Source organism: Neomonachus schauinslandi, chromosome 16, assembly GCF_002201575.2.
Source record: "Neomonachus schauinslandi chromosome 16, ASM220157v2, whole genome shotgun sequence".
Classification (NCBI taxonomy): Eukaryota; Metazoa; Chordata; class Mammalia; order Carnivora; family Phocidae; genus Neomonachus; species Neomonachus schauinslandi.
The window spans coordinates 4774869-4793880 of NC_058418.1; the positions used below are offsets into that span (position 1 = coordinate 4774869).

General features: G+C 51.8%; 1 protein-coding gene across 1 annotated transcript; it reads right to left on the bottom strand.

Annotated features, from left to right (window-relative positions):
• Positions 1-9468: 9468 nt before the first annotated feature.
• Positions 9469-18753, bottom strand: LOC110572840 (galactoside alpha-(1,2)-fucosyltransferase 2). Its single transcript, XM_021681236.2, has 2 exons — positions 18698-18753; positions 9469-10815 (listed from the first exon to the last, which is right to left on the bottom strand). The coding sequence occupies exon 2, from the start codon at positions 10811-10813 to the stop codon at positions 9731-9733; it is 1083 nt and encodes a 360-aa protein (XP_021536911.2). The 5' UTR covers positions 10814-10815; positions 18698-18753; the 3' UTR covers positions 9469-9730.
• Positions 18754-19012: the final 259 nt, after the last annotated feature.

A 19012-nucleotide genomic window follows, 5' to 3' on the forward strand; every position in this document is an offset into this window, starting at 1 on the left:
AGGGGAGGGGGAGGAGGAGGGGGAGGAGGAGGAGGAGCGCGTCCCGCGGGGCCAGGCTCTTCCCGATTCAGTCCTCTCAGGGTCCTGCTTTTATTTATTTTGGCAACACCGGTAGCATTTACGTGGTCTATCAATCTCATTCCATCCTCACAATTCGGGGAGGTCGACCCTCTCAGCAGCGCTACGGTGCAGAGGGGGATACCGAGGCACAGACAGGTGAAGTAACTTGCTCAAGGGCACACAGCTAGGCAGTCAGAGAAGCTAGAATTCGAAACCAGGCAGGCCAGAATCTTGGAAAACACCTGGCGAATACCAACTCTTCTCCCTTTCCCTTCTTTCAAAAAAGGAGAATCCCCTAATAGTACGTCAGCCGGCCAGGCTATGCGGGTCTACCGCTGCCAAAACTCAAATGCAAGATCGACGAGGAATTTTGCGGGGGAGGGATGAGGCGGGCACATCCAGAGCCCCCAACATTCCTAACGCTGAAAGAGGGACGAGCAGCCCCTCCCGGCCCCTCAGTGAGGCGACAGGAGGCTTGCTGCACCGTCTCTAAATCTCACACTCAACTGCTTCGCTGCAAAAAAAAGAATCTGAATCTGATCAAGCCTCGCAGTGTGATCACCAGCTTCACAAAACAGGAGGATAGAGTTGCCGGTGAATGGACACCACGAGGGTGCCAGGAGCCAAGTCCAGAATGTGGGACAGTCTACAGGACCCTATGACCCAATTTCCCCAACACTGGGGAGAAAAGAAAAAAAGAAGCAAAGGGAGCCTTATAATATGCACAAAGCAGATCCTGGGCTCAGAAATGTATAAACGGATTTTTTTTTTTTTTTTTTACCTGTATGGATGTCTGAACGGATATCCAAAAGTCACGGGGATGCAGGACACATCTGCCCTATGTAATGTTTAGCAGCCTCGGTCCTCAGTCACTAAATGCTGCGGTAACATCGGACGACCACCGTGACAACTAAAAATGCCCCACAGATAGATGCCCAGAATGCCCCCCGCCTGGGACAGTACTCCCCAACTGAGGACTGCTGATCTACCCCTTCAGCAGGACCAGCGGCTGGTAAAAGCTTAACAACCAGCTCCATTGGGGGCGGGGGATCCCTGCTTAGTGGCATTTGCCAATTTCCGTGGTATAAAGACCCCACCCCACCCCCACCCCCAGCCAATTTCAAGCAACCAACACAGACATCACACCAAACTGCAAAGAGATGCACAGAACACTGATATATAATACCCAGTAAACAGATACAGTAGATAACCTCAAGAGATAGTAGTACTGGACTGCAATAAAATAGTCAGGGCATGAGGAATTTTGAGCCTTCATTGCCTTTGGTTTGATATAATGTATTCACTTGTGATACATTTTAATTCTAGGTAATGCCTGTGCTTAAAAATCAGCCCGGAAACTTAACCATTCATTGGCTCTCTCTCTCTCTCTCCCCCACTCTCGGTATGTGCTGACCCCAACACACACTGCTTGGGGTCTGGCTTCATCTTTGGTGCTTCTCATCAGAGTGTGGGCACACCTCGGACATCCTGGGGGTCGGGTTCTGGACATTCACCATAAAGGGAATATCGTGGGCCGCCTACGTGGCGCAGTTGTTTGAGCGTCTGATTCTTGGTTTCGGCTCAGGTCATCATCTCGGGATCCTGGGATCGAGCCCCCTGTTGGGGTCTGTTCTCAGAGGGGAGTCTGCTTGAGATTCTCTTCCTCTCCATCTGCCCCTCCCCCGCTCACACACACAAGCATTCTCTCTCTCCAATAAATAAATCTTAAAAAAATAAAAATAGGGCGCCTGGGTGGCTCAGTTGGTTAAGGGACTGTCTTCAGTTCAGGTCATGATCCCAGAGTCCCGGAATCGAGTCCCGCATCGGGCTCCTGGCTCAGCAGGGAGTCTGCTTCCCCCTCTGACCCTCTCCCCTCTCATGCTCTCTCTCGCTCTCTCTCTCAAATAAATAAATAAAATCTTTAAAAAAATAAAAATAAAAACAAAGCAAGGATCTCAATAAAGGGAGTCAAATGAATTTTTTGGTTTCTCAGTGCATATAAAAGTTATGTTTAGGGGCGCCTGGCTGGCTCGGTGAAGGGTTTGATTCTTGATCTCGGTGTCATGAGTTCAAGCCCAAAGTCAGGCAGAGAGATTACTTTAAAAAGGGGGGGGGTATGTTTACACTCTACTGTAGACCATTAAGTGTCTGAAAAAACCAGTTACTCACCTAGGGGCATCTGGGTGGCTCAGTTGGTTAAGTGGCTGCCTTCGGCTCAGGTCATGAATCTGGAGTTCTGGGATCGAGCCCCACATTGGGCTCCCTGCTCAGCGGGGAGTCTGCTTCTCCCTCTCCCCTGCTCATGCTCACTCTCTCAAAAAATAAATAAATAAATAAATAAATAAATAAATAAATAAATAAATAAAAAAAATCTTTATATATACAGAAAGTTACTGACCCTAATTTAAAAATGCTTTACTGCTAAAAAATGCTAACCATTGGGGCGCCTGGGTGGCTCAGTTCGTTTAGCGTCTGCCTTCGGCTCAGGTCATGATCCCAGGGTCCTGGGATCGAGCCCCGCATCGGGCTCCCTGCTCCGCGGGAAGCCTGCTTCTCCCTCTCCCACTCCCCCTGCTTGTGTTCCCTCTCTCGCTGTGTCTTTCTCTGTCAAATAAATAAAATCTTTTTTTTTTAAAGATTTTATTTATTTATTTGAGAGAGAGAGACTGAGAGAGAGAGCACATGAGAGGGGGGAGGGTCAGAGGGAGAAGCAGACGCCCCGCCGAGCAGGGAGCCCGATATGGGACTCGATCCAGAGACTCGATCCAGGGACTTCAGGATCATGACCTGAGCCGAAGGCAGACGCTTAACCAACTGAGCCACCCAGGCGCCCCAAATAAATAAAATCATAAAAAAAAAAGAAATGCTAACCATTGTCTGAGCTTTTAGTGAGTTGTAATCACTGATCACAGATCACCAACAGAAATATAATAATAATGAAAAAGTTTGAAATATCGCAAGAATTACCAAAACGTGACACAGAGACAGCTAGTGAGCAAATGCTGTTGGAAAATGGTGCCTATAGACTTGCTTGATGCAGGGTTGCCGCAATCCTTCAATTTGTAAAAAAAAAAAAAAAAAAAAAAAATTGGGGTATCTGCCAAGTGTAATAAAATGAAACCCGATACAAGGTCCTGCTCAAACACTCAAACGCTTGTTATGTCTCCATGAACACTGGTCCATGTCCTCTTGGAGTCCAGCCAACGTGCTCAGAGGAAGTGAAGCCTGTCCTGCAGGAGGAGGGAGGCCACACAGAGGATGCCTGACAGTCTCAAACAAGCTCCGTGCTGAGTGTAGCTGCCTGAGGGACCTCCCACACCACACAGAGTCAAGAACCCAGTCAATCCACGTAATTGTGAGAAGTCATCGATTCTGCACTTAGAACCATTACATTTTTGGGGTGGCTTGTTACACAGCATTAGCTAGCTGAAACACCTCCCATTAAGGTGACAGGTCCCTGAGAGCAGGAAGCATGTCCGCTTTGCTCATTACTGGGTCTCCACTGTCTAGAATGTTTCCTGGCAGCTGGCAGGTGCTCTATACATATTTGTGGGAAGAAGGAGAGAAGGAGGGAAGGAAGGAAAGGAGGGAGGGAAGGGTTTTCAGAACTCCACCTCCTGGGATGATGTCCATGAGATGTAGGTGAAGCTGGTCACTGCCCACCAGCCTCTATGTGTGTATGATAGCGTGGTTCTTTGGGGGGGGGGTGCTGTATGTATCATACACAGTACTTACTATCTCATTCCATGACCAGGGTTGGGGATGCCAGAATGAAGATTTGTTACCTAATAAAGAATTGTCCTGCACCCCCATGACTCTGGAACATTTTGCCAGACCCGTATGCAGGTAAAAAAAAAAAGTGTTTAGGAGTATCTGAGTCCAGGAAGTGTTTTTGCTTATTTTTTTTTTTTTTTTAAAGATTTTATTTATTTATTTCAGAGAGAGAGAATGAGAGAGAGCACATGAGAGGGGGGAGGGTCAGAGGGAGAAGCAGACCCCCCGCTGAGCAGGGAGCCTGATGCGGGACTCGATCCAGGGACTCCAGGATCATGACCTGAGCCGAAGGCAGTCGCTTAACCGACTGAGCCACCCAGGCGCCCCGTGTTTTTGCTTATTGACCACGGGGTTAGAGGGGCCCAGGGCCACATGTGGGAGCATGGGTGGGATGCCCGGGGTGACCACACATTGCAGAGCAGAGGGCGAGACGCTGGAGATCCCCCATCTCCCGCCATCCACAGGCTCTGCATCAGTCAGGAGACACTCGGTGTAAACTAAAGGACTATTTCAAACCTGCTTCCAGCCTCCCTGTGAGGCTCTGGGCAGCGCCCCCCGCCCCCCGAAGTTTACTTGTAGCCTCTACCATTGAACTGGGAGCCCTCTGGGGTGAAAACCAGGGCCAGGCCACCCCTAAGCTTGTCCCTGGGCACAAAAAGGGGCGTTGGTGAATTTCTTTAAAATGTACTATGGAATTTGAATTCAACAGCTCGCACAAAAGTAGACAAACTGGTACAACAAAGCCCCATACACCCATCGCTCAGTTTTCAACTTGTTGCCAGTCCGGCTTGTTCTGTCCTTTGCCTTTTCGCTCAATCTGCACACATTTCAGTGTGTTCCTCTTACCGATAAGAATATTTAAAAATGGGGACGCCTGGGGGGCTCAGTCAGTTAAGCCTCTGCCTTCGGCTCAAGTCATGATCTCAGGGTCCTGGGATCGAGCCCCGCATTGGGCTCCCTGCTCAATGGGGAGTCTGCTTCTCCCTCTCCCTCTGCCTGCCATTGCCCCTGCTTGTGCTCTTTCCCTCTGTCAAATAAATAAATAAAATCCTTAAAAAAAAAGACATTTAAAAATGTATAGCAAACACCGTGCTGTTACTAGCCCTAAAATTAAATCATCTCTGAGTATCATATAATACCCAAATTATGATTTCCCTGATGGTCTCAAAGCTGCCTTTTTTTTTTCTTTCAACCTGCAACAGCACACCCTCAAGCACAAGTGGAAATCCACGGGTCCCCACCCTAGCGTCCACGTTTACCAGCACCCCTTGCTTTGTGTGCAATAATAGCTAACACTTGCGACATGTGTCCATGTGCCGGGCATGGTTCATTTTTTATAACAGTTTGGCTGAGACAGAATTCACATACTGTAAAATGTAAAGCACACAAATCACTTAAAGTATATAACTGGATGGTTTGTAGTGGCCTGAAGATCAGTGGCTTAGAAACCCGTGGCTGCAGAAGTGTGCACTCATCTCTACAATCACTGAAGAACATTGTCACTCCCCACCCCCACAAAAAAGCAAGCCTGAACCCATAAGCACTCACTAGCCAGGCACCCACCGGTCTGCTTTCTTCTATCCCTATGGCTCTGCCTTTTCTGGACATTTTGCACAGTATGTGTTTTTTTTTTTTTTTTAAAGATTTTATTTATTTATTTGACAGAGAGAGACACAGCGAGAGAGGGAACACAAGCAGGGGGAGTGGGAGAGGGAGAAGCAGGCTTCCCGCAGAGCAGGGAGCCCAATGTGGGGCTCGATCCCAGGACCCTGGGATCATGACCTGAGCCGAAGGCAGACGCCTAACGACTGAGCCACCCACGCGCCCCCAGTATTTGGTTCTTTAGCCGGGTCCGGGTCCTGTTTTAATCCTCAGAGAGGGGAAGTCACTTGCCCAGGGTCACACAGCGAGTGAGGGTGGGAGCCTGGTAGCCTCAGTCTGTGCCCAGCGTGTGCACTTAGCCACAGAGCTATGGGTCCTCTCTGAGCCACTATGCGAACGAAGCGTGTTCCGCGTTGGGCTTAGGGAGCGGAGGCATCAGCAGCTGAGAAATGAACTTTATGCAGCAAACCCCATCTCCCTGGCTCCTTGTGTTCAAGTCCACGGCCGCCAGAAGGGATGGTACCACCCAGGAGTCTATTTCTGGTTAGGCTCAATGCCTGGTTGTGACCCAAGGCGCCCAGACCCCCGGCTGGGTTGGCTCAATTTGGGTAGAGGCATCCATCCGGTTGACGAGCCTGTGTTTCTTCTGGAAAGAGCTCTCTGGCCTCTGAGGGTTTCGGGGGACTTACAAACCATGAGCGGGAATGGGGCTGCTGGATCATCCGTGTGGCACACCTCTATGATAGCCTCCATGGCCTCCCAGTTCCAACCAGGTCACACCCTGCTTGACTCACACCCAGTGCCTTCCTCTTGTTGGCCCTGGGTTCCCTAGCCAACCAGGAACACAGCAGCCTGTTTTGTTTTGTTTTGTTTTTTTAATTTAGTATTTTTTTTTTTTTAAGATTTTATTTATCAGAGAGAGAGAGACAGAGTCAGGCAGAGGGAGAAGCAGGCTCCTTGCTGAGCAAGGAGCCCCATGTGGGACTCGATCCCAGGACCCTGGGATCATGACCTGAGCCGAAGGCAGAGGCTTAACCGACTGAGCCACCCAGGCGTCCCAGCAGCCTGTTTTTTTAATCTGCTGGTGTGCTGAGTGAGAAGCTTGGCAGGGGCTCAATGCTTGTCCAAGCCGTTTAATAGGTAGGCGTGAAACTCTACCAGTTCTTTAGGGCTTCTGTAACAAGGACACAACTGCGAGCCTTAAAACCATAGAAAATTATTCCTTCCCAGTTTGGAGGCTGGAAGCCCGTCGTCTCTGCCCCTGTCATCCCAGGGCGCCGGCCCCTCGAGGGTCTGTGCCACCAGCCACGTGGGAGGCGGGGCCCACCCTACCCCACCAGGACCTCCTCATCTTAACTAATTGACCTGCAAAGACGCTATGTCCAAATAAGGGCACATGCTGAGGTCCTGGGCGTTAGGCTTTCCACCTATCTTTCTGGGGGACACAACTCGGCCTGTAACAGACACGTACGGGGGGCTCCATCATTGTCTGGAATACACGGCTACGTGGCTCCCGTCCCAGGCTTCCTTCTGTCCCCTGCGGGGAGTTCAGGGCAGAGCTCAGTAAATATTTGTGCCTGATTTGGTGAGATTTATGGTTGACAGCTGGCCAGTTTCTGCTTCAGCCTTCATGACCACTTCCTCTTCCAAACAAGGCCCTTCAAACACCAGGAGCAGAGCTGGGTCCCCTTTGCCTTGAGATTAAACAGAACGCAATATGGTTTTAGTGAGCTACTCCACCCAGCTCCAGGAAGAGAGCAGCCACCGCTCTTTGCACCTTCAGGGCCCCTTCCTGGTGGGGACCTCCCAGGAGAGGGGCTGGGAGGATGGGTCTTCTCAATCTTCCTTGGCCCACGCCCCGCCCACGACCTAATCACTTCCCGAAGGTGCCACCTCCAGATGCCAGCACACTGGGGAGTTGAAGGCCCAACACATGAGTTTTGGAGGGACACGAACACTCGCTCCACAGCGGATGCCATCAGCCAGAGCAAGGCAGAGAAGGTGGGAGGGGAGATTTGGAGCTGCCGTGGGGAGGGGGGCACGGGAGTATTTTATTGAAATGTGAGATCCAGTAGCCATTCCCTTCTGTCCTTTGATATTGTTGCAAAATTGGTAGAGGGTCAGAGGTCATGGCTCAGGTTCCTGGAACAGGGACAATTAGGAAAAGATGTTGACTTGGTAAATTATCCTGTGGAGGAGGGACTTGGCATTGAGAGGAAGGAGGAAAAACAGAAGGGAAGTTAAGCCAGCCTGATTCTAGGGCAGAGGGCTGGGAGTCGCTTGTGTCCCCACAAAAATGCCTATGTGGAGGTCCTAACCCCCAGCACCCCAGAATGTGACCTTATTTGGAGATAGGATCTTTAGGGATGCAATTACATTAAAATGAGGGCGTTAAGTGGGGGCCAATCTTTGATGACTGGTGTCCTAACAGGAGGAGGAAGTTGGGGGAGACAAATTTCTTCCCGAAGGGGGCCCGGGAACTAGCCTCCCAACCCCCACCCTACCCCAGCCCCAGGAGAGCCTTCAGAGGGACCAGGACACCATCTGACAGCAACCTCACCGGACAAGGCAAACAGAACCATCCAGCTAAACCCTGCCCAAATCCCTGACCCACACAAACTATACGAGCTAATATATGACTGTACTAAATTTTGGAGTAATTTGGGGATAGCTCACACAGAACCTCCCTCCTGCTTCCCCTCCCCTTCCTTCCAGACCCTTCTGGTGCTTTCTCCAGCATCCCCCCTACCCTCAGGCCCAGACCTTGCTGATTCTATTGGGACTTCAGGAAGTAAATTGGGGTCAAAATGGCTCTGGGGAGATACAATATTATTGATAAGTGGAAACAAAGGTGCTCAACCTCAGAAGCATGCCCGGAAATGGGCATTCAGATAAGTAAGACACTTAGAGCGTAAAACAGGAAAGGGATGGGATGGAAATGTTCTCTAAACCAGTGTGCTTGCTTATGCTCAGTGACAATTTTCAATGAACATAAATGACTGTATGTGAAGACTTTTTTTTTTTAAGATTTTTTTATTTATTCATTTGAGACACAGATACAGAGAGAGAGCGCATGAGCAGTGGGAGAGGCAGAGGGCGAGGGAGAAGCAGACTCCCGGCCGAGCCAGGAGCCCGATGTGGGGCTCGATCCCAGGACTCTGGGATCATGACCTGAGCCGAAGGCAGACGCCCAACCATCTGAGCCACCCAGGCGCCCCATGTGAAGACTTTTTTGGGGGGCGGGGGAACGCCTGGGTAGCTCAGTTGGTTAAGCATCTGCCTTTGGCTCAGGTCATGATCCCGGGGTCCTGGGATGGAGCCCTGAGTCAGGCTCCTTGCTCAGCGGGGAGCCTGCTTCTCCCTCGCCCTCCCCCCGCCGCTCCCCCTGCTTGTGCTCTCTCACTCTGACAAATAAATAAATAAAATCTTTAAAAACAAAAAAAGTTTTTTTTAATATCCAAAAAGGAGTATTACACCGATAAAAATACTGGTATCTCCATAGTTCCAAATGCACTGAACACAGGAAAACCCGTACTATGATCCCCTGTTCAACTCTTGTCCACACGGGGGTTTCTCAGAGTGGCTCTGGGTCCTGGGGGGCATAGGCAGCGCCAAAGGGTGAGGCCATCCGTCTGCAGGTGGCTGCTGACACGGCCGTGTTTCCTGGAGCCCCCTGAGGTCCGCCCACCACTTCTAGGACGTTGGACTCTGGGCATTTGGCTGCTGCCGGCCGAGTGGTGTGGAGTTCTGCCTGAGTCCTGCCCCCACCCCATGCACACCCCCACTTCCAGGCACCTCGCCTCCCCACTGAGGGCACCTCCTCAAGATTCATCCTCTCAAATCCCGGGTTCCCTCCCTTTCATGATGAGGCCCCATGAAACCCAAAGCCTAACATTTGGCTCTCCTTGACTTGAGGGCAGGAACGGCTTCACCGAACCCTCCCAGGAGGCAAGGGCAAAACACTCGGACTCACGCTCCTGAAGCTACAGACAAAGAGAAGGCAAAATATATGTTTCCATCTTAAAGCAGCCCGAAAGTTCAGGATACGCCACCCACGTGCCTGTTCGGGTTCGGGTTCCCAAGACACTAAATAAACTCGCTGCAGGAGCTGCAGAGGTAAGTTCTGTATTAGGTCCACTTTGCAGGTGGCACGCTAAGGCCCAGAGAGGTTAAGTCACTTGTCCGAGGTGGCCCAGCTGGGAAGCATCGCGGCCTGGAGGCAAACACAGGTGCTGCAGCTCTGCGGCAAAGCCTGTTGGCCCCAGGGCGAGGGAGGGACACGCGACACACCGGGCTAGGAGCCAGTCTCTCTGGCCTGCCCAAGGTCAGCGGCGATGCCCACCCACTCGGGCAGGAAGGCCGCTTGGGGCTTGAAGATCCAGTGGAAGGGGGAGCCGGGCAGGGTGAAATTGGCCAGGTAGACGGTGTCCCCGCCCGCCAGGTAGGCGGCCCAGATCCCGAACGTGCCCACGGTGATGACGGTGTGGTTACACTGCGTGAGCAGCGCGAAGTCCTTGGAGGGGGAGTTCTCTATGCCATTGCCGGCGAACACCACGTCCCCCCGGGAGGCGTTGATGTTCTGCCGACACCAGGCCATGCCGTTGCTGGAGATCACGAAGACTGGGGAGCGGTAGCGGGCCCGGAACCAGTCCAGGGCCTGCTCTAGGTAGCCCCGGTCGGCGACCACGCCCTTCCACACCTGCGGCATGACACGCACGTAATCCCCCCGGCGCACGTGGACCCCCACGAAGGTGCTCGGCTGTCTCCCATTCACCTGCAGGCCCCGCAGAAACTTCTGGGCGTCCTCCCGCACGTGGTCGTGCAAGGTGAACTCCCGCAGGATCTCGTCTCGCAGGTGGTGGTAGAAGGTCCAGGAGCAGGGGTAGCCGGTGAGGCGCACGTACTCCCCCGGGATGTGGCGATAGCGCTCCTCCATCCAGTCGTTCAGGTGGTAGTTCCGCCACGGGACCCTGCTGGCCGTGGCGCCGTGCAGGACCGGGAGGCTGATTCGGAAGATGGGGGCCAGCGTGCTGTGCATCTCGGCCGGGATGAAGGCCGGCCGCCCGTTCATCTTGGCCAGGGCGTACAGGGTGGCGTACTCCCCCATCTGGTTCCCCAGGCGGCCGATGGCATTGATCGTCCACATGCCCCTGGGTGGCTGGCTCGTGGGGTGTTCCGTCCTCGCCAAAACCAGCATCTCAGTCCACATGCCCCTGGGCGGCTGGCTCGTGGGGTGTTCCAAAACCAGCGTCTCAAAGTCCCATGTGGGGCGAATCTTCGATAGCCGCTGCTGAAGGTGAAATATGGTGGAAGCCGTGAAGACAAAGAGGATGAAGTGGGCCATGGGGAAGAAGAAAGGCGCCTGACTGCTGAGCATGGCTGTCAGGGAAGGCAGAGCAGGGAACGTTAGCTCGGGGGCGGGGATGGAGGCCCTGGGGTGGTGCATGAATGTGCAAGCGCAGTTGTGTGTGCAAACATCATGTGGGTGTATGTGCAGGTGGCTTTGCTGTGTCTGTGTCTCAAGGGGTGTGAATACTCAGGTCCATGTATGGAGGTATGTCTCCAGAGTGTGTGATGGGAGTGTGTTTACACTGAGTTCATTTATTCCTATTTACATGTGTAGATATGAGTACACTGTGTGTATTGACACACGACATGTGCATTGTATGAGTGTGTGTGTGTGTGCATGCATACGGGTATCTATACATTGTATACATATATGGGTGTGTGTGAATTTGTGTACAAATAATGGACATGTGTACATTGTATCATATCAATGTATATAAATCGTGTACATATATGGGTGTTTACTCTAGATACAGTGTGGATATATATACACACATACACATTATGTATATATACATTATATGTTTAAATAAGGGTGTTTATAGCCTGAATATACATACATGGGTGTCTATAGATAGGGGGTACAAGTGTATAAACCTACTATTTACTGGGGATCCAGTTCCTAGAGATGTCCATCTTTGCATGCCCTACCTATCTATATTCTCTTTGAAGGGAAATTGCCAAACCCATCCCAAATTCAACCACTTGGCCTGCCTATCCTCCTGGCCACAACCAACTGAATGCAAGATAAACACCAGGTTCCACGGTGGCTTTGCCCTTTATTGGTCATGACAGGTTGTAGGCTGGCTCTGAAAGATGAGTTGGCCAATTCTCTCGTGAATATTTTTACTAAAAGGTCCGAAGGCAATTGATAACCTTCCCTGTGCAGGTGAGAGTTTGTTTTCTTCTCCCCTGGGTGTTGGGCACCCAGTTGAATTCAACAATTCAATCCAATTTTGACATTGTCTACCTGACTTAGTATCAGATCCAACAAGTTAAAGAGTTCAGTCCCACTTCATGTACCAACTGCAAGTCCTGAGCCATTCATACTTCTTCTGACTGATAGGTTATAAACTGACCCCCTCCTTAGGTTTGATAAATTGCTAGAATGGCTCGCAATACTCAGGAAGGCACTTTACTTACATTTGCCAGTTTATTATAAAGGAGACAAATGAATAACCAGAAGAAGTACATAGGGTAAGATCCAGAAGGAGCTTCTGTCCCCATGGACCACCTTCCTGGCTCATGGGTGTGTTTGCCAACTCAGAGGCTCTCTGAAACCCATTTAGGGCTTTTATGGAGGTTTCATTATGTAGACATGATTGATTAAATCATTGGTCACTGGTAATTAACTTAATCTTCAGTACTTTTCCCCTCCCTAGAGGTTGGGGGCTGGAGATGAAAGTTCCAATCTCTTCATTAAGCTTGGTTTTTCTGGTGACCAGATGCTGAAGCTATCTAGGGGCATATGAAGAGTCACCTCATCAGAGCAAAAGACACTCCTATCACCCTATCACTCAGGAAATGCCAAGGATTTTAGGAGCCATGTGCCAGAGCTAGGGACAAAGACCAAATATCACTGTAGGAGACTACAGCAGGTGATGCTGAGAGAGGGCGTGTTGGAGTGGCTGGGACATGTCAGATGCAGGCTGAAGCAGAGGCAGCCAGTAACGGAGAGACATCTGAAGACCTGTGCAGAGAGGTAAAGAGAACTGGCCAGGAAAACCCAGAGAAAATCCCCTTGTATTTGAACAAGTATACAACCTGTTCTTTCAACTCTAGTTACAACGGGAATTAGTTCTAGGAGTGGGGTGGTTGCACTGGACAGACCTTCTGAGAACACATGGGATTTACTGTGGTATCATAGGAGGTAGGGGCATTCCCCATCCCAGGCCATACAACTTGGGCCAGTGATTTACAGAGCAAAGCAATTAATTAAGCTCCTTCCTGGGACCCCTTGGAACAAAGTAAAGGCCCCAGAAGGATAGGGTTTGAAGATATGGTTGTTGAGCTCAAGCCAAACAGTTGACAGTGAAAGAAAGCAGGGAATGAATTGGTGCTGACTCCCAATTATGTGTCTAGAAGCCAGTAAAGGACAAGCAGAGCAAGCATTGTTTAGGATGATCACAATTAACGCTTTATTGTTGCTAAAGACTGCATCCAGGAATGATTGATGGGCTTTGTCATTCCGCAGTCTAGGCTGGAACAACACCTGCACCATGCTGCCACAGTAAAAGTCCAGGTTTGGCCACTGATCAACTTTGGAATCGGAATAATGGGAATGGGGATATGTGGGAGGAGTCAAAAGAATGAGACCCTTCTGCTTCCCCAGCTCTTTCCAAGACTTTCCTCCTCCTTCCCTGTGCATGTGAGGTTCCCACCCATTCTTTTTAAAACTCTTCCTCATAAGCAGGCTTTAATCAAAGCATATCCTGGAGGTCCTGCACAAACGTAGATTCGACATGAAAGGTTTCTGGTTGACTTGGTCCATGGCTTGGGTTCCTGGTAAAAGTACTGAACCAAGTGGCCATTAAGAAGAGAACACTGGGGCTAAACCAAGCAAGGTGTGACCTGGTTTAACCTGGGAAGCTGCCAGAAGCTATGCAGGTATGGTCCTTAATGTTTAATTATGGCTGATAAAAGTTGGTACAGGACCTTAAGCAATATCCCTGTTTCTAAGTCACTGCCATCCTCATAGCCTATTAAGATTACATGCATTATTTTTCTTTTGTTCAAGATTTTATTTATTTGAGAGAGAGAGAGACAGACAGAGATAGCGACAGAGAGCATGAGTGGGGAGGAGAGGGAGAAGCAGCTGAGCAAGAAGCCTGATGCGGGGACTCGATCCCAGGACCCTGAGACTGTGACGTGAACCCAAGGCAGGCACTTAACCGACTGAGCCACCCAGGCGCTCTGCATTATTTTTCTAGAAGAAACTCAGGTTTGTCCACTAGATGCCTGGATTTGAGTTAAACCAACTCAGGTGGGGGTCTGGGCCCCTTGGGTCATCACCAGATGTTGAGCCTAACCCGAAATGAACTCCTGGGAGGTACAATCTCCTCTCGCCCCATTCATCTTGAATGAAAGGAGCCAGAGAATCTGGACTTCCTGAATAAAGTTCACTTCACAACTCAGCTGATGCTCAGGAGAGTCTCAATCTTACTGGTCAAAAGTTCCAGATCAGGGGCGCCTGGGTGGCTCAGGTGGTTAAGCGTCTGCCTTCGGCTCAGGTCATGATCCCAGGGTCCTGGAATCGAGCCCCGCATCGGGCTCCCTGCTTAGCAGGAAGCCTGCTTCTCTCTGTCCCACTCCCCCTGCTCGTGTTCCCTCTCTCTCTCTTTCTCTCTGTCAAATAAATAAATAAAATCTTTAAAAAAAAAGGAATTAATTTCATTCAGAGGTTGTGAATTCTGGGACCAACCAAGGTAGCCCCATACCATCAGATGTAGATATGGTAGACCAAGCTGACTTCGGGGATTGTCCCTCTGAAGAGTGGGTGAGTATGTGCAATTCTACTTGCCCTGGCGAATGTTTGATTTTTTTTTTTAATGGTGTTGAGGGTATGGGATAAAGCATATGTGTGACGGCAACCAAGGTATAGATTGTATTAAGGTTACTACATTTTAGGGCACCTGAGTGGCTCAGTCAGTTAAGCGACTGCCTTCGGCTCAGGTCATGATCCCGGAGTCCCGGGATCGAGTCCCGCATCGGGCTCCCTGCTCGGCAGGGAGTCTGCTTCTCCCTCTGACCCTCCCCCCTCTCATGCTCTCGCTCTCTCTCTCAAATAAATAAATAAAATCTTAAAAAAAAAAAAAAGGCCCTACATTTTTGCTCACCCAACCCATAGACCTTGTGTGTTATGTGTTTCCAGGTATACTGGAATCCTAACTCCTGTTACTGCAGAATATGACCTTATTTGAGACAGGGTCTTTACAGAAGTGACCGAGTTAAAACGAGGTCATCCTAAGGTGGACTCTAATCCAACAGGACTGGTGTCTTTATAAAAAAAAAAAAAAAAACTAAACTAAAACACAGCCCATGGTGTATCGTATGATATTGGTCCAAGGCTGGCCTCTTTATTGCCAGCTCATGATGTGTGGGCATGGGTGGTGTGGCTCAAGAGACTCATCTGTATCAAGCAGATTCTCTCCCTCACGAATGTGAAGTCAGAAGCACAAAGAGGGTAGCCAGTTGGTGGTGGGGCTGGTGGCTAAAGGGTCTATTAGGGCCACGTGCAGCCATGTTGAGCCATATCTAAGATGGACCAGGGAAATCCATAAGCACATTGAATTCGATCCTGAGAATAAAAAGGAAGAGGATCCTGAGGGAGAACTGGAAAGTATGACTGGGACCCTGATGGTTTCCTGGTTCCTGTCTCCTCAAGGCCACTTGTGCTTACATTCATGTCCAGGTCCCAACACGATTCCTCAAGACCCCGCCCCCGATGCTGGGTAGAAGGAACTGTCTGGAGACTGGGAAGCAGGAGGAAGCTGGGGAACGGAGGGGCCACCCCAGGTAGGAGGAGGGAGAACTCCCCACGGAGTGGCCTCGTGCCTTCCTCCCACTTCTTCTGGGTGTTTCTCTCTTCCTTTCACCAACTAGATTGTAAGCCTTCGAAGGGCAAGGAGTCGACTTAGCTCCTCTGTCTAGTTCTGAATTTGCCAAGAACAGGACGTGGGACAACAGGGGCCAAGGGAAATGCTTGTGGGAAGGCAGAAGGATGGAGGGAAGGAAGGAAGGGAGGGAGGAAGGGGGGAAGGAGAGAGGAGAGAAATGGAAAAAGAGACAGGAAAAGAGAAAGAGAGGGAACTAGCCCGAGAGGAACACAGGGACAGAGCCAGAGAGAGAGAGAGCAGGAAGAGAGATAGGCAAGGAGAGATGGAGACACAGAGAGAAAGATGGAGACAGGGAGAGAGAGAGGGAGAAAGAAAGAGAGACAGGGAGAAAGAAAGAGAGACGGGGAGAAAGAAAGAGAGACAGGGAGAAAGAAAGAGAGACGGGGAGAAAGAAAGAGAGACAGGAACAGAAAAACCACAAGAGAGACAGAGAGAGTGAGAGACGGAAAGAGAGGGAGAGAGAAATAAGGCAGATGGGGTGGATCTGCCCGCACTCAGTCCAGCTCTGGCCCCTGTTCTGTCCCAATTCTGTGTCCCCAAGTGAGTCTCTGTCCGGATCATTCAGTCCCAGCCTCCTGATCACACACACAGCTCCGTGAAGGAAGGGACAGCGTTGGTCTTATTCCCTCTGTATCCCCGGCAGCCCACAGCCAACGGGGCTCAACACATAGTAGGTGCTCAAGAAATGTATGCAGAAGGAATGTGGGTCTGTCTCCACCTGTCAAGACCCAGTTGGGCTCCATCTGTTGCTTTTCCTCCTTGCAGCAAGTGTCTGCCAACATCTCCCTGCCTTGAGTTCCTCTCTCTCTCTTTTTTTTTTTTTTTGGTTTTTGAATCCATTTCCCGGCACCAAGTAGGTAAAGAGATGAATACTGGAAGGACGACCTTCACAATCAAACCTCTTAATTTCTGGGCTGGCCCTGAATATCCCCTCGAAATATATTTACAGCAGACAGAAAGACAAGAAGGCTAGTTTTGTTTGGGTAAAAAGGAAGACAGAATGTTCTAGAACAGCATCTCTCAGCTTCCTTGGTGGTTTCCTGCTTCCTCCCTCGGGAAGAGGGAGGGTCCACTGTTGAGAGGCCTAAGGGAAGCACCTGCAGACCTTGACCCCCTGTCCTTGAGCGAGGCTGTGGGGAGAGGAAGGAGGGAGGCTTACAGGGTGAAGGGAACCCAGTGTCTGGGAGTGGGGCGTGGATCTGGAGAGAAGCTCAGGGGAGTGCGGTCATTAGCCTCATGTTGGCTATGTGACTTTGACCAAGGGCCTTTACTTCTCAGTGTTGTCATCCAAAAACTGGGGATAATAATATTTCTCCTCAGGGCTGTGTGAGCACAACATGGGTTAGGAAATATGAACTGAATGCTTAAGAGTGTGGGCCAGGGTGCCTGGGTGGCTCAGTTGGTTAAGCGACTGCCTTCGGCTCAGGTCATGGTCCTGGAGTCCCGGGATCGAGTCCGGCATCGGGCTCCCTGCTCGGCAGGGAGTCTGCTTCTCCCTCTGACCCTCCTCCCTCTCATGCTCTCTGTCTCTCATTCTCTCTGTCTCAAATAAATAAATAAAATCTTTATAAAAAAAAAAAAGAGTGTGGGCCAATCCTGCAGGTCAGTGCAAACACGCCCATTGAAAGCAAAGGCAAAGTGAGTCTCAGGGACTAGTCAGAGAGGGGTCTAGGGGGCAAGCCTGGGGAAAGGCCAGGGCTGGGGCGTGGAGCTGGGCACAGGGAGATTTGGGGAAATGCCAACAGCCAACCAGCCAACCGCTGGGAGTCTGCATGAAAAGCAGACTTGGGGCAAGTGGGAGGAGTCTGCCTTCCCCCTAGTCCTGGAGAGCAGAAAGTCCACCTCCTTATCTGTCCTCAATACCTGCAGCGGCATCAGGCACTTCAGGCCAGCCAAGGAGGGAGGGTCAAGAGGAGGGGTCAAGGGGCGCCTGGGTGGCTCAGTCGGTTTGGCTCAGGTCATGATCCCCGGGTCCTGGGATGGAGCCCTGCGTCTGACTCTCTGCTCAGTGCTGAGCCTGCTTCTCCCTCCCCCTCTGCCCCTCCGCTCTAGCTCCTGCTCACTCTCTTGCTCTCTATCTCAAATAAAAAAAAAAAAAAAGAGGAAGGGTCAAGCGCCCTTCCTCCATCCGGGTCCCCCGGCGGCCGTCCCTTGGGCGATCGCAGCAGGAGGATTGGAGAATAGAAAGGGGCCCCAACTTTGAAGGAGGAGCCCAGCCTGCAGGTCCCTCAGAAAAATGGGGCCACCAATATCTGCCCATAATTACTTTTAAACTCTCTCGGTCTCATATGCCAGGCTGAGCCTCGTCCTCTCTGTCCTCTCCCCTCTGGAGCCTGGCCCCAGGCGCCTCGCTTCCCCCCCCTCTCCCCGCCCCGTCCCCACCCCCAGAGCTGGCCTGGCCCCCTCCTCAGCTCACAGCCCTCCCAGGGCTTCCCATCCCCCACCCAGCCAGGTTTTGCTACCAAGAAATAACTCCCTCTCCCACGTCCCCAGGCCCAGTGGTCACACTCTTGATTTGCATGTTTTCCGCTCGGGAAACCCCTCCCTAGCCCTTCCCAGCCTCTCGCCCAGGTAATCCCAGATCACCCAGTGCAGTCCCCTCCCTACCGCTCTGGGCATTGCAGGTTTGTCCTATCCTTCTCATCGCCCGGAATTCACAGTGTAAGCGCGGCTCTGGGGAAGGGCTTGGGACACAGATGTGAGGCCACCACTTTGATGTCCCCAACTTGATTCCCAGAACGGGAACAGAAGGGGTGACTGGGAGCCAGGGATCCCTGGGGCCACGGTGGGCCGGGGGGTGGGGGCGGCGGCTCGGGGGCTCTGAGGACCCCGGGGTCCTGCGGTTGGGTCCTGCGTCCGTCCCCGGGGGTGGGGGAGCAGACCCCGAGAAGCGACCAGGAAACTTTAGTACTGCAAGCTCGTCCCCGGCCTCTGGTCGGCACAGTGATTCTCAGGTAGGTTCCAGGAAACGGGTGAAGGGAGGGAGGGAGTTGGAAGCCTGGGGCGGGGGAGGGGCGAGTGGGGGTGATGGAGGAGGGTGGGGGTTCAGGTATCAGATCAGTTAGGAGGGAAGGTGAGGGGAGCCGAGTGGGGCGGCGTCTGGGGGGCTGGAGGCAGAGGACGGGGACGCCTGGGCTGTGAGGGATGGACCCTCTGCCTCCGGAGACTCGGGGGTGAGGGCATCCCAGAGGGGATCCCTGAGTTCAAGTGTGTCCCCGCTCCCGCCCCGTGCGCGCGCGTGCGAATGTATGTGCGCGCTCTCGCCCGCGTGCTGCGGGTAGGGGAGAGCCCTCTCTCACCTGGTTCTGGCTGCAGGAATCCGGGGAGCCGCCGACGTGGTTGCTCAGCGAGCAGATCAGGGTGCTCCCTCCCTTACTCAGAAATCTGAACTTCCAGGACTCTGTCTGGAAAACTCCGCCCAGGATCTACCTGGCCTTCCAGAGCCGTAGGGGAGCGGGGCGGCTGGGCTTGGGGAGCCAGGTGTGCCCGGAGCCCGGCCTCCTCCCTCCCCACGTGACTGCTGGGAAGCTGGCCAGGAAGACCGACCCGAAGAGGAGGAGGAGGAAGAGGTGCGGGATCGTGAGAATTTGAGGGTAAGGGAGGGAGCACCCTGA

Coding starts and splice junctions, on each gene's coding strand:
- LOC110572840 (XM_021681236.2), bottom strand. CDS start 10,813: ATGCTCAGCAGTCAGGCGCCTTTCTTCTTCCCCATGGCCCACTTCATC.